The 13743-nt window shown below is 35.4% G+C and overlaps 1 protein-coding gene across 1 annotated transcript in view; it reads right to left on the bottom strand.

Annotated features, from left to right (window-relative positions):
* ADAMTS6 (ADAM metallopeptidase with thrombospondin type 1 motif 6) overlaps positions 1-13743 on the bottom strand; it is a 261001-nt gene that overhangs the window by 84987 nt on the left and 162271 nt on the right. Inside the window, exons 12-13 of the mRNA XM_029218816.1 lie at positions 4053-4198; positions 1849-1912 (exon numbers count right to left, since the gene is read on the bottom strand). Coding sequence (XP_029074649.1) covers positions 1849-1912; positions 4053-4198 — 210 coding nt within the window. The remainder of the gene's footprint in view (positions 1-1848; positions 1913-4052; positions 4199-13743) is intronic.

Raw genomic sequence — 13743 nt, forward strand, 5'->3', positions numbered from 1 at the left:
GATGAGTTCAGAGAAGTAATAGAAGGCCAGATTGTGAAGGCCTTGCAGGCCTTTGTAAGAACTTTGGATTTAAGTAAAACAGGGAGCCATCGAAAGGTCTTGGGTAAAGGATATACTGAAACGGAATCACTCTGCCTCTTATACTGAGGGCTGTAGGGAGTAAAAGTAGTATCTGGAAACCCACGGAAAAAGCCACTTAGAGTAATCCAGTGAAAGAGTGGTAGGCAGCAGTAGAGGCAGTGAGAAGAAGTCAGATCTATGATATATTTTGAAGGCAAAGCCAATGGGATTTTCTGAGGGATTGGATATAGTCTGTGAGACAGAGAAAGGAATCAAGAATGACTCAAGGGTTTTTGGCTTGAGCCAGATGAAGTTGACATCTGAGATGGGAAAAACTGCTGGAAGAACATGGTTGTGGAAATGTTTTGGAGACAGCATTTGGACATGTTAAATAGTACATGTCTATTAAAAGTCTAATAAATGGTAAGATATGAGTCTGAAATCCATGGAAGAAGTCTGGGATGAAAATATAAATTTGGGGTCAAATAACATATGAATGGTATCATAAGCAATGCAGCTGGATGAGATCACCAAAGAAATGAGTATTGGTACGGCAGAGAAAAAGAGGGGTAAGTCCTGGGTACTCTGACATTAAGAAGTCAGAGAAAATAACAGGAACCAGCAAAGGAGAATGAGAAAGAATAAGTAGCAATATAGAAGGACAACCAAAAAGCTACAGTGTCATGGAAGCCTGGTAGAGATCAAGTAAAATAAACACTCAGAACTGATTATTGGGTTTAGCAACATGGAAAACATCTTTGACTTGACAGGAACATTTTCACTAGAATGTTGGAGGCAAAAACTTTATATGAGCAATTTTAGGGAAAAATGAGAAGAGGAATTAGATATGGTAAGTATTTTTGTTTTTGTTTTTTCAAGATAGGAGAAATAACAGCATGTTTGTATGGTTATGGAAAAACCCAGAAGAGAAGATGTTGAAAAAATCATCCACATGTTTATGAATAAACAAGGATTAGGATAGGCATAGGGTTGGAGAGCGTAAGAGTGAGGAATAGTGTGGGAGTGTGGGTAATAGTCTGATGATATGAAATTAAAAGCTGTGGTTTTTAGATAGGAGGAAGGAAAAATTATCTGGGAGGAGTAATAAGATATAAAGAAGATAGTCAATTCACTTCCAGGCCCAGTCTTTCAAGAGCTAAGGGAGAAAATACATGTCCTTAACTTTAGAGTCCTGCAGAGGAAGCAGTATCTTCAGAGGAGAGCCAGTTTCCATTAGAACAAGAAGGTGAAGGGAAGAAAAATTCAGAGATGTCAGGATGTAAGGGATTTTGCTGATGATGGACCACGAGCTTCTGAGGGCACAGAAGAGTTTCAGTGGTTGGGCAGGGATGAGAAACAGAAAAAGGGATATGCAGAGATTTATGGAATTGGATGGCAAGAGATGAGGAGTGACATGGAAGTCTGGGACTTCTTGCCGTGGCAAGCATAAAATGGAATAAAGGCCATAAGAAGATTAATCCTTGTTTCTTGAACTCAAGAAAGATAATGGTGGCAAAGCTGTGAGTGTTGGGGGGCCAGGGAAGTTCAGGGGGTGTGTCTCTCTCTCTTGATTCCTACTGGGGGAGAGTGTATTTGCTTCTAGTGCTGGAGCTTTCTCTTGATTCTTAACGGAATTGATGGACCTGAGGCTGGTTCCATTCAGTTTCAAAAATTCATGTGACCCTCACGCACATGGATTTCTGATCAAATAGTTCACAATTTAAAAAATTTCCCTGCCCTAGGGGAAATGTAAGCTAATTTTTCATAGCAGAGTTTGGTTTTACTTACATCTGTATTGCAGGAGCGATACCGTTTCCTTTCCCCAAGGCAATATTTTCCACCTCCTGAAGGTCTGCAAACACATTTTGTTTAACATGTGAATATATCTAACCACATAAACAGTATATATATTGCTCGATGAAAACATATTAACATTTAAGAAAATAAAAAATCTGACATTTTATTAGTTATTAAAATAATCATCATGCTGGTGATAGTTAGCAATAATGATTATGGCTGCTGAACAAAAAATTAAGGCAATCTACTATGAGTAACTTTATAAGGCTCTTAATTGTGATGATATACATTCTTAAGAAAATGCAATTAAATCAATGTATTTTCCAATTATCATAGTAAACAGGTATTCAGCTCAACACAATGAGTTTAAAAATCATTTATAATGAAAAGCCATTTGAATCATATTTAACAAAACACATAATCTGATACTATATGTTCATCAAGTAGAAAATGGAAAGTTTGTGTTTTTTTCCAGACTGGAAATAAGGAAAGGACACAAAATAACTCCCTGGAAATAGCTTCAGCTCAAAGTTTTAAATTCAGAAATAAATTTCTATCTCAATTCAAATATTACATGAAGTTTTAAAAACTTCAGTTTCAAAAAATTAAATCTAAATCTAAGATAGGCTTACATTATATAGATACTTTATATTACATTCAAATTAGGATGTTAAATACGTGTTATACATAAATTAATTTTTGGAGTATTTAACATTAGAGAAAGTCATATGCTATTATTTGGACATGCAATTTTTGAATGGAAAAAACTAACTTGTTCTTTTAAAAGAGGTCCAAGTCATTCTCTTAAGTATTTGGGTATATTATTTATTATCATAGGGTTTTATACTTTTGATTATTAAATTACGGTAGCCTGCAGTTGAACTTAGGTTAACTATTCTGCACTTGTTTTAAAAAGATCAAGTCTCAATTATAATTTTGGCCCACTGGTATCAATGAGATAATTAAAGTTACACTTTGAATATATTTTGAATGCTAGTGAATGCTGACTTTAAGCAAGGGAAAGAAATGGCCTAGCTTGAACCAGCTGGGAGAAATGTGTTGGTCAGACAAAAACAAGGTAGTGGGGACGGTGGTAGCAATGCTGTTTTATGAGTGGGTGACAGTGAGCTCTGTTCAGCAGTATGGTAATAATAGAAAGTGGAAGAATGAAAACACAGAACTAATACAAAGGGAAACAATTTCAAGCTAAAAAGAAGAAAAGAGAAGAAAAGAGACATTTAGAGAGAGGAACCTAAGACAGGTATCCTGAGTTAAAATGAGAAAAAATAAACAATAAAAATAGACCATCTTCTACCCCAGCAGGGGGAAAAAAGCAGAAGTGATATTATAACACCATTCTGCACCAAATAATTGTCAGGAAAGAAGGTCCTCAACCTGAGCTCTAGAAAGAAATGGGAGCACTCGACATGAAGCAGCTAAGGAGCAGTTTAGTCTCCAGGAGGACACGCAAGACCAACTAAAGGAATCATCCACCTGCAATGGGCACTGGTGGAAAGGAGAAGCAATACAGCTAGCAAGAAATACTGATGGGGCTGGCTTTATGCCAGGGGGACTCCGGCTGGAGAAAAAGAGTGGTGGGAGAGGAGCAGTCTGACCTACATAAAACAATCGTGAGGAGAAAAGTGGATGCAGCTCCGGAAGGTGATTAACGGGGGCATGTGAATGGAAACTATTTTAACACATGGGCAGTATTCTTTTCATTGTGATTTGTGATGCGAATCAAGGCATTTCAACCCTCAAAGTGCTCTCATTGGTCCTTTTAATACTAATGTAGCAGTAATAATTTTATGTGACATGTGAAAAGAACTTATGCTTCCTGGGAATAATGGTAATGTAGCTAAGACAAGACCTGGATTCATCCATAATTCAGTAGTTTTTGGAGGAGGAAATCTATCTGATTATTACTAGATTAAAAGTCTGGCTATATCTGGGATAGATACACAATGCTTTTCTTTTTTCTTTTTCTTTTATTTTTAGTTACATAGTAAGGTGAAAAGAAGAAAAAGAAAGTCTGTCTAACAAGGCTCCTCCACTTTCCAGTGCCTATTGCTTGTTCTGAAGACAAGCACTTGGCTCACTAGTGAAACGTTTTTACAGATAACATGTGAAACCACAGCTTTGAATCATTTCCAACTGTGTCTTTTTGTTGGCTCCGGCTTACTTTAGCTACTTACGCTGGACTGTCACAGTGTCTTAGGGATGAGGAGACGCCTCCCCCGCAGGTCCTGCTGCACTCTCCCCATAGTGACCAGGGACCCCAGCCCCCATCTATGCTCTGGGGCCAAGTGCCAAAAGGAACACAATCTCCCTGATAACACCACTGCAAGATTTCACAGAAAACACAGAATTAGCTTTTAGGCAGATAGAGCTATCAGGATAGAAATAAATACATAAGGGTCAGGCATTAGCATTCTCCCAATAGATAACAGACTGAGAGTTCTTTAACTGTGTTTAGACATTGGTAAAGGTGCATGTGATTTGCAAATTAGCTAGGCAATGATTTATAAATCTCTAACAAGTACCAGGAGTCTAAAAAACTTGACTTTACTTCTTTTTTCCTTATTTCTTCTCCTCCAGACTTTTAGTGTTTCTCATTATAGAGACCTCAAAACTCTTTTTTAGATATTTTAGTATTAAAACATTTTTTTCTTTATATTCCACTATTATTAGACTCATGGAATGATAACGCAATATGGAAAGTTCCCCAGTAAGGAATTTTTATGATGGTAATTGCTTTTTCTTTAAAAAAAAAAAAAAAGGCCGGTTGAGGCTACAATAGTAAAAGAATGTGTTGTGGCATTTCATCTACATGACTGCTGCAGACATAATAAAAGTAATGCCAAGACACTAGGGACAGGGTACAAAAAAACCCTTATACACAGTGACTAGCCATGTGTATAGTCCCTGCATGAACATGTGTACTGGAATTCTTCTCAGCTTTACTCTCTGCAATAAACCACACATACTGCACATAAGTAGAAAGCCAGGAATAATTTATCGAGATGCAGACATCGCATAATCAGCTCATAACTCTAACATGATAAATCTTATTTGCAGAATTGGTAAAAATGATTTTTTTTTTAAACCAAGCATTAGGCTAGGCTTTTATTGGTGCATTTTTCTGAGCTATCAAAATTTGATGAACCATACTGATGCTATGAAAGTCATTTGTTTATATGAATAACAATAGGGAACATTATTAGAGTTGAGTAACTGTCAGCAATGTTAGATTGTTAAATAAAAATTCAACCATTATATTAAAATGTAAAGGGATTATGACATGTGATGCTTTGAAAGTAATCAGTTTATTATATTAATTCTGTATATCCAGAATTCTTTCACTTTCACCATTTGTACTACTACCACTCTAGACCAAACTAGCAAATAGATCAGCTTGTTACCTGGTCCCCCTGCCTCACTTTCTTCTACCTATAATCAACCTATTCTCCAGCGAGCTATCAGAGAGCTCTCTTAAAAACATATTATGGCATTATGTCACTTTTTGGCTTAAAAGACTGTGGTGGTTTCCTCCTTCCCTTAACTCTGGTCAACGGTGGCCTTTGTGACCTAGCCTCTGCCTCCTTCTCCAGCCTTATTCTCTTTCTGGTACAGAATGCCCCAGACACACTGGCCTTATTTCTTTTCCTCCATACACTAAACCTGTTCTCTCCTCAGGGCATTTGCATTTGCTGGTCCTCCTGGGAATACTCTTCAGATTCCTTATATTGTCTTCTCATCGTTTGGTCTCAGGTCAGGTGTCACTCAATCAGAGAGGTCTTTCCTTGATCACTCTTATTCTGAAGTGGTTGTACTTCACTATCCCTTCCACCCTCCCCTCCCCCTACTCCAGGATGTATAGAGATTACATCCTCCTGTTTTAGCCCCCTCTTACACCTACTTTAAATCACCCTATTTATTTCTCAGATTACTTCCTTATTATTTTTATTGTCTCCTCTCCTTAGTATGTAAAAGCCTTGAGAGCCAAATGTGGCTGTTCAAATTTAAATTAAGTAAAATTAAAAATTCAGTTCCTTAGACCCACTAGCTACATTTCTAGGGCTCCCATAGCCACATGTGGCTAGTGGCTATGATGTTGGACAGAGCAGATATAGAACATTTCTATCATCACAGAATGTTCTAATTGGAAATGCTGAATGTCTAGAACAGTGCCTAGAATGTAGTGGATATTGAATGAATGAATACATTAAATTATAGAATCTTGTGTCCTGTTTTGGTTACTACATTTCAGGAAGGAACTGGAGATACTGGAGGGTAAAGAAAGTCATATTCATCTTTGCTTCCCTGGTAGTTGGCACTCAGAGAATATTACAGTAGTTGTAACAACATAAAGGACTTCTTAAGAAAAGTGCTAAGCAATTAGGCAAGAGGAAGTCAAAATTTGGTTGGCTATAAGACCAAACATTCTGACCCTAAATCTAATAAATATTAAAGTAGGACATTAAAAAAGATTACAAGTTTTGGGCAACAAAAATTACCATGAAGAAAAAGAAAATCATCTGTCCAAAATGATGAAGCAGAGGTAGTTGGCTGAACTGATAATACAGTACCAACTCTGGGAGCAGGGCTGCTAATAACGTACATGTGAGAGGGAGAATGTTCCAGCTGCCAGCTTATGATTTACCTACCTGATCTTGAAAACCAACCACGTGCATAACGATATACCAATTGCGTTAGATTTTCATCTATATAAAAGTCACAACAGTGGACCAAATAATCTCCAGTTTTACATTTTTGTTATTACAAGTAGCTATGTGTAAGAATATTTATGCCTGCACCTATGAGAGTAACTGAGCAATGTAGTATTTACCAGCAATTACTGTCTTTTCCTGTGGTTTCAATTAATGACACTTAATACTAAAAAATTCCAAATCTTAAGATTTGCCTATTTTCTTCAAGTTGGAAACTTAGCATTTCTGATTTCAAATAACAATAAAATTTGATTTTACATTTATTTTATATAATCACAGAGCTGTACTTAAAGCTCAAAGAGGCTTTAGAATTCATGTGGTCTAAGCACTTCATTTTTTCGCATGAGGAAAGCAGAACCTGAAGGAGGTGACTTGCCCAAGGTCACTTACTGGCAGAAAAGGATCAGCTGTCCAAATACGCACAAAAAACAAGTGGAAAAAAAATCAATTGGATGTGCAGGATTACATATTTGAAGACATTAAAGAATACATTAGTATATTTTACTGAACTGTTTTTACTACCTAAAATACAAAATAACACTAGAGACTTTTTTAAAAACCCACTTAGCTGCAAGTATACAACCACATGTTATTTCATACCTCCTTGAGTATTCTTATAATTAGTAGAGGAAAAAACTCTCAGTTTTTGCATTTTTCAGGGGACAAAATTGTGAAGCCACAAAAACACTGAAAGATGTAGATTCTGAAGTATTTAATAATATTGTTTTACATGTGTCCTAGATGCACACAAAATGTAGCACAGGGAAAGAACTCACATAAATTCTCGTTTTCCTTTTAAAACTTATTCTGAAGGTAAAAGATAAATACAAATATTCAGTTTGTAAAATGTTGCTCAGTTCTTACCATTAGTTAATATCTACAGAGCAGTAGTATTCTATAAGTGGTTTGCTAAAACCTTTTACTGCATAAATTTATGCTATTGATTGTATCCATTCCATAGAGTTATAATAGACAATTATATCAGAAAGTTAAATAACATAGATTAATGGGTAAAGAATGAAGATTTCATAATAATAAGTATCAGTCATTTAGCAGCTGACAAGAGACTAGTGTCTAATTTAACAACTAATTAACAACTCAGTCTGTGTGGGGATGACTTCAGTCTGTGCGTATCCTGTGTTACAAACTTGAGTTCTCATTCTAGCAATATCTTTCTTTGGTCCAGAGCAAGTCATTTGTTTCTTTTCTTTAGCTTCCCTGACTACAAAATGGGACTAACTTTAGTTTTTGATTATAATATGATTTGGATTAGGATGACTACAGAAATTAGTTCTATACAGACATACCCTCAAAGAAGTTAAAAATCTATCAAACGACTTGTTTAATTTTGCTCTCTAGCAAAATGTTCTTTTGTGCTTTCCCCTCACCTTGTGTTTATAGGAAAGGATCTCCTTGGAATTTTTGCTACTTCTCCTTCTGGTAGTATTAAGTATCTTGATGTAGTACATGATTTTAAGAGAAGAAACTTATTTAACTTAATAAGTTTTTTTTAGAAACCTATAGGGAACTTCAGGTGAATCCAGTTATTTGAGCTAATTTTCTAGATGACTATATTAACCAATATATACTAAGATTTTAATGTAAGTCATAATTAATATAAATGGATTACACCAAATAAAGTAGATTCAAGTATACAAATCCTACAAGCACATTAAAGGTGAGAATTTTGAGTTTTGTATTTTCTATTTTTACCCTTTTTTTTTTAATCTAAAGGTGCCAAACTGTAAAAGCTCTATTTCCATAGGCATAGAATTTTACTTCATGTCTTAAACTAGAAGAGTTCAATATTCAGATGGAAACTAGTTTTTAATCTTTATTCCCAAGGGTTATATCCAATCTAGTGATTTTGGACTATTCTAAATATCAGTCATATTACTATAGCCTAAATGATCCAGATAAATTGGATAAATCTGGCTTTTTGCTAATGTGTGTTTAACCAGATTCAGAAAGGTGAAAGAAGTGAAACTATCGCATTCAAAAATAAAAATTCATATTGCCCATTCTTGCTTTTCACATTCCTTCTAAATAAAAGAAATATGTCTTTAAAACTATCTAGAAAGATGATATATTCTACTGAAACACTTATTTTCTTAAGAAACACTTATTACTCATTAAACAACATCTCTTTCTGTTAGGCCACTGAATTTCATGATCTCCATCAGGGAACTGTCTTAAGCAAGATATATTATAAATCAAAAAATCTAACTTTGAAAATTTGTCAGAATTCTACAAAGGAAAATTTGAAAATGAGTATATATACAGTATTTTAAAATAATTTTTTTAAACTAGATATATTTTAGGATGTGATTATGGTAGATCTTGTACCACAGCCAGCACTGGGTCTAGCCAGCATCTGGAATAAGATACCTCTAAGGAAATCCTAAGATTTTAAAGGAAGTGATATTGGTGATTCAATATAGAACATTCTTCCTAAATCAGAAAAGCTGAGAGTTGGAGCACAGTGCTATTAAAAGCCTTATCTTTCTGCTCTGCAGGTGCGGGAATGCTAAAGTTTATTTCAGCCGAAATTCTAAATCAGAACTTGTCATCCCATACTATTTAAATTTCTAGAGCAACTGGAAGAGTCATTCTTTCTTCACTTCTTGTGTTTATAGTTTGGGACTCAGTCAAAACATTTTACATTCTACTTTAAGTGAATTAAGATCTAAGGCTGCAAATGTCCTATTATATATCCAGTGCTTTAGAAGGGCATGTAATAATCCTATTCTAATCCAGCCCTGTGTTTCCCATGCAAAAATATTAGGAATCAATGTCATGTATATGTAAGCCCAAATGCTGGGTTATGTCTCTAGTTGGGGCTTGTAGAATCATTAAATCAATCTCTTGGCAATAAACCAAGTATTTGAAACCTTCTTTGTGGTCACCATCAGAGCTTGGACTGGGTTTTGATTATCCTTAATATCCCGTTCAGTAATAATGCCAACACTGCTATCAGAGTTTTTATAGTGTAGATCTTTGTTTACCATTTCATCAAATATGGCATCCCTCCGATTTCTGTCCAAAGGGCTATTGTTGATGCCATGTCTAAGAAAAGTTCTTTTGGCTGAAAGTTATATTGATTGATTTGTAGAAGCGTGACCCATGGACACACAGTACCAGCACACTGTCTGGGCTCATCAAATTTCCTCCTTTGGTTAATGCTACTGTCCCTGAGCACATCCATTCAGACCATATGGTTCTTATTCAGTCCTTGAATGGCTTATTCAGGCAAACATCCAATGGCTGTAATAGCGATGTCAGACCCCCCAGGACTCACGCAAAGATCAGTTTTTAATTTTTTGGCCATATTTCTTACTCCATCTGCTAAATGTGCATGGAACAGTTCCCATACTTACATGGAACATTTGTGGAACTGCGCCCCCGGGCAAAGATCCCATATCTTTTGCAGCCAGAGTTTGACGAGATCATTGTGGATCCAGTCCTCTGGATATGTCTATGCTATCACTTGAGCCATATTTCTCCCCTCCCCCCAAGCTTTTAAAAAAAGATTTATTCAAAAAGCTATGAGCAGCTTTGGTTTTATCCTGCTGGCTAGACAGGATGTAGGTTCTTTCTTGTTCCTTCTGATGAGAGTAGTTTTGAAATTCAGAGTTAAGATCAGAGGTCGTGGATATACCATTCACGCTTCTGAGACACACAAACTCATGCTTATAGTCTGTTATGCTCATTACTGCCAGTTAAGACAGTCTGGCAAAGAATTTTCTGCCCACCATCATCTAAGGCTGGCACATAATAATGAAAAGTAATGATGATGCTCTAGTAATATAAATTAACACCTTCCCTCTGAGGAAGGCAACAAAAAGCTCACTGAGATATTATCTCATTCCATCCTCACAATATCTCTATGAAATATGTAAAAATAGATTTTCTCTCATTTTAAAGTGGAGATTCATTATTTTGCCAATTTTAACACTATCATATATTCTTAGCTCAACGTTCTGTCTGGGTGCCTTTTTTATCGTGATTCCAGAGGTAACAAACTATTACAGGTAAACAAATGAAAAATACACTTAGTAATAAAGGGTAAAACATATTGTTAACCCATCTCAGGCTCAGTGACTCATTATTCCTGTGACAATGAAAATCTGCTTTTTATTCTACACAATTTCCCACCTGAAAGTAAAGTATAATCAGAGGCAGTATAGAGGGGTAAAGTTTTCCTCTTTGGAATCAGAAAGACCCAGGCTGGAATCTCAGCTCTACTATTAAATTGCTATGTAATCCTAGGCTTTCAAGTCTCACTTTCTTCGTCTGTAAAATGGAGTTAAAACAGTACCCACCTTATAGGATTTTTGTCAGTAGTAAACAGAACAAATATGTGCCTGGCACAGTGTAAGTATAAAACTATTCATTATCATGGGACTTCCCTGGTGGCGCAGTGGTTAAGAATCTGCCTGCCAATGTAGGGGACACGGGTCCGAGCCCTGGTCCAGGAAGATCCTACATTCCGCGGAGCAACTAAGCCCATGTGCCACAACTACTGAGCCTGTGTGCCACAACTACTGAAGCTCACGTGCCTAGAGCCCATGCTCCGCAACAAGAGAAGCCACTGCAATGAGAAGTCCACGCACCGCAATGAAGAGTATCTCCCACTCGCCTCAACTAGAGAAAGCCTGTGTGCAGCAATGAAGACCCAATGCAGCCAAAAATAAATAAATAAAATAAATAAATTTAATAAAAAATAAAACTATTCATTATATTATCATCATTATTACTGATAATGTCAACTATTTATAGATGGCAAGAACACAGACTAGCCACACAAAGTTGACCAGACCAACAGAAAATTTCACTTTAATTTTGTCATTAAGTGTTTGCATGACTGTTTTGGTTTGAGTCAAAATTCTGAGCTCTTGTTTAATATCCAAACAGGTATAGCCTTAAGAGGAAAATCTGCATTTGTCAATAGTAAACATGCTTCTCTCTTAAGGAAAAAAGCAGCAACAACGAAAATTCATGAATAGATAACACGGCATATGCAGTTAGTTAAAAAATAAGTTAAAAATAATGAAGTGCTCAGCTCACATGAATAGTTCTTTATATTCTTTTTCCCTTAAAAATGTAAGTTGATCTAGTTCTTTGAAAGCCTTTTTATAAATTCAAAGTTAATGATAGGGATATTTTGAGTGTCTTCTCCTAGTACTCTGTCCTTTTTCTTTCTAGGAGTCTGCATGTGTATTTGTTATTTTCATTCATTCATTCATTTAAAAACCTCCTAGTCCTATACCTGAATCTGTCTACAGACCTTCCATGCCTCTGGAAGAATGGCTAAGATTTGTTTTGTAGATTAATTTGAGATGATGAAATCCAATGTATCGCCTTTACGAAACTACACTCTAATGTTGTGAATATTAATGACCTCTTGGTATACAAACTTTGCTACGCTTCCAAGTTCTTAAATAGATTTTCATGGAGCCCAAGATGCTGTGCCAAGATATGCTGGAAGCTGACAAGATTCTAAGGACAGGGTAAGGAGGCAGCCAAGGGGTTCTTTTAACCCGAGCTTTTCCATTTTTTTCAAATGTATATCTCAGGATTATGTAGAATGCATTTGAATAAACGGTTTAAGGATCAAAAAGTTGACAACCATTAGCCTAGATTAAGAAAGTAAATCTTTAGAAATCAAATACATTTCTGCCCCATTTTCTTCACGTTCTTTTGTCTATGCTTATTCTTATTTATGCTTAGAAGTAATTATATTTCCCTTCTATTCGCTTATCTAAATTTAAATTCAATACTGTTAGCTTTGATATTATTTTGAGCATTTTCTAAGTAGCCTTCAAAATTGTAATTGACATGTAAATGTCACCTTTGTCAAATATACGCACATAAGCTGTAAGATATGACATTCCAGAGCCCTGCTATTAAGCACAAATGTTAAGATATTAAATATGTGTTTACCATAAAGATGATTGAGTTGAGTTCTGTGTTCTCAGATAGCCACTACTTGTTTACCTATTTAGAGTGATTATATAGTTTATACAATGCTTTCAGGAGAGCTCTGAGGTTTAAAAGAATGAGTTCTTTGTGCTTTGGGTTAAACAATAAAGTAAAATAAAAAGATCCATCAGGCCTAGTAATAGTATTATTACAGGCAAATAGAAACAGTGGCTGATTGGTATAGATCACAATAATAATAATCAATCAGTGGCAAATAAAGAACCAGATTCTCACTGTGACTTTCCCCTTACAGTCGTGTATTTCTTCGAAGTACAGATTGATGTAAATTGCTACTTGTAAAAAAAAAAAAAAAAAAAAAGAAAAAAAAATTGCTACTTGTCGTTGACAAGAATTGTTGGTTCCAAAATAAACCCGGATTGTTGTTTCAAGAATGCAGTTCCTAATATTTTCTATTACATCTATGAAAAAAAGCAAGGAATTCTTGGTAGTGTGTGAAGGTCTCTGTATTTTTATTGGCTACTTATAAAAGTTTCAAAAAAAGATCCTTAATCTTTAAAAAATGACCCTATCAATTCATACATTTAGCATAATTTACCAACATTTCCAAACTCAGCATGGAAAAGCCATCAACATGGCACTAGGTCATGGGTCCCGAATGAAGCCGTCAGCAAGGATTAATAAACTGTGACAGCTGCCCAAAAGCTTTCATTCTTTTTATTTAAACGTCAGATTGCAAGCTGAAATTCAGTGTAATCTTTTTTGAAACTAGCCCAACTAACATGGAAGAAGTCAGAACTGAGAACAGATGACAGTGTCGTTATTGTTGTAAATTCAGGCCATAGTAATATATTTTAGAATCCACATATATAGCAATTCCTAAAGAATTTCAGGAATAGCCTAAAATATTCTTATCTGTTTGAACAATTCTTAATAATTATAGTTTTTGAAAACTAGGCTGATGAAACTGAAAATTATTTAGCAACAATTTCTATGCTCAATAAATTAACTATTCTTCTACTACTAGATCTTTCTCTCACATTGCAATTTAAAAGTGACTCATTAGACCATAGTTATAAAATCTACTTTAGGATCACATAATTTTCTTGGATACTGTTGGAAAAAAAACAGACATATGACTAAACAGACTCTATTAAATAAGATTGCTGTTGAACGTTTTTGTGCAAATATAACTCAAACGTATACATATAGAAAG

This window comes from Monodon monoceros, unplaced genomic scaffold (assembly GCF_005190385.1).
Source record: "Monodon monoceros isolate NGI ecotype Baffin Bay Population unplaced genomic scaffold, NGI_Narwhal_1 Super_Scaffold_12, whole genome shotgun sequence".
Lineage (NCBI taxonomy): Eukaryota > Metazoa > Chordata > Mammalia > Artiodactyla > Monodontidae > Monodon > Monodon monoceros.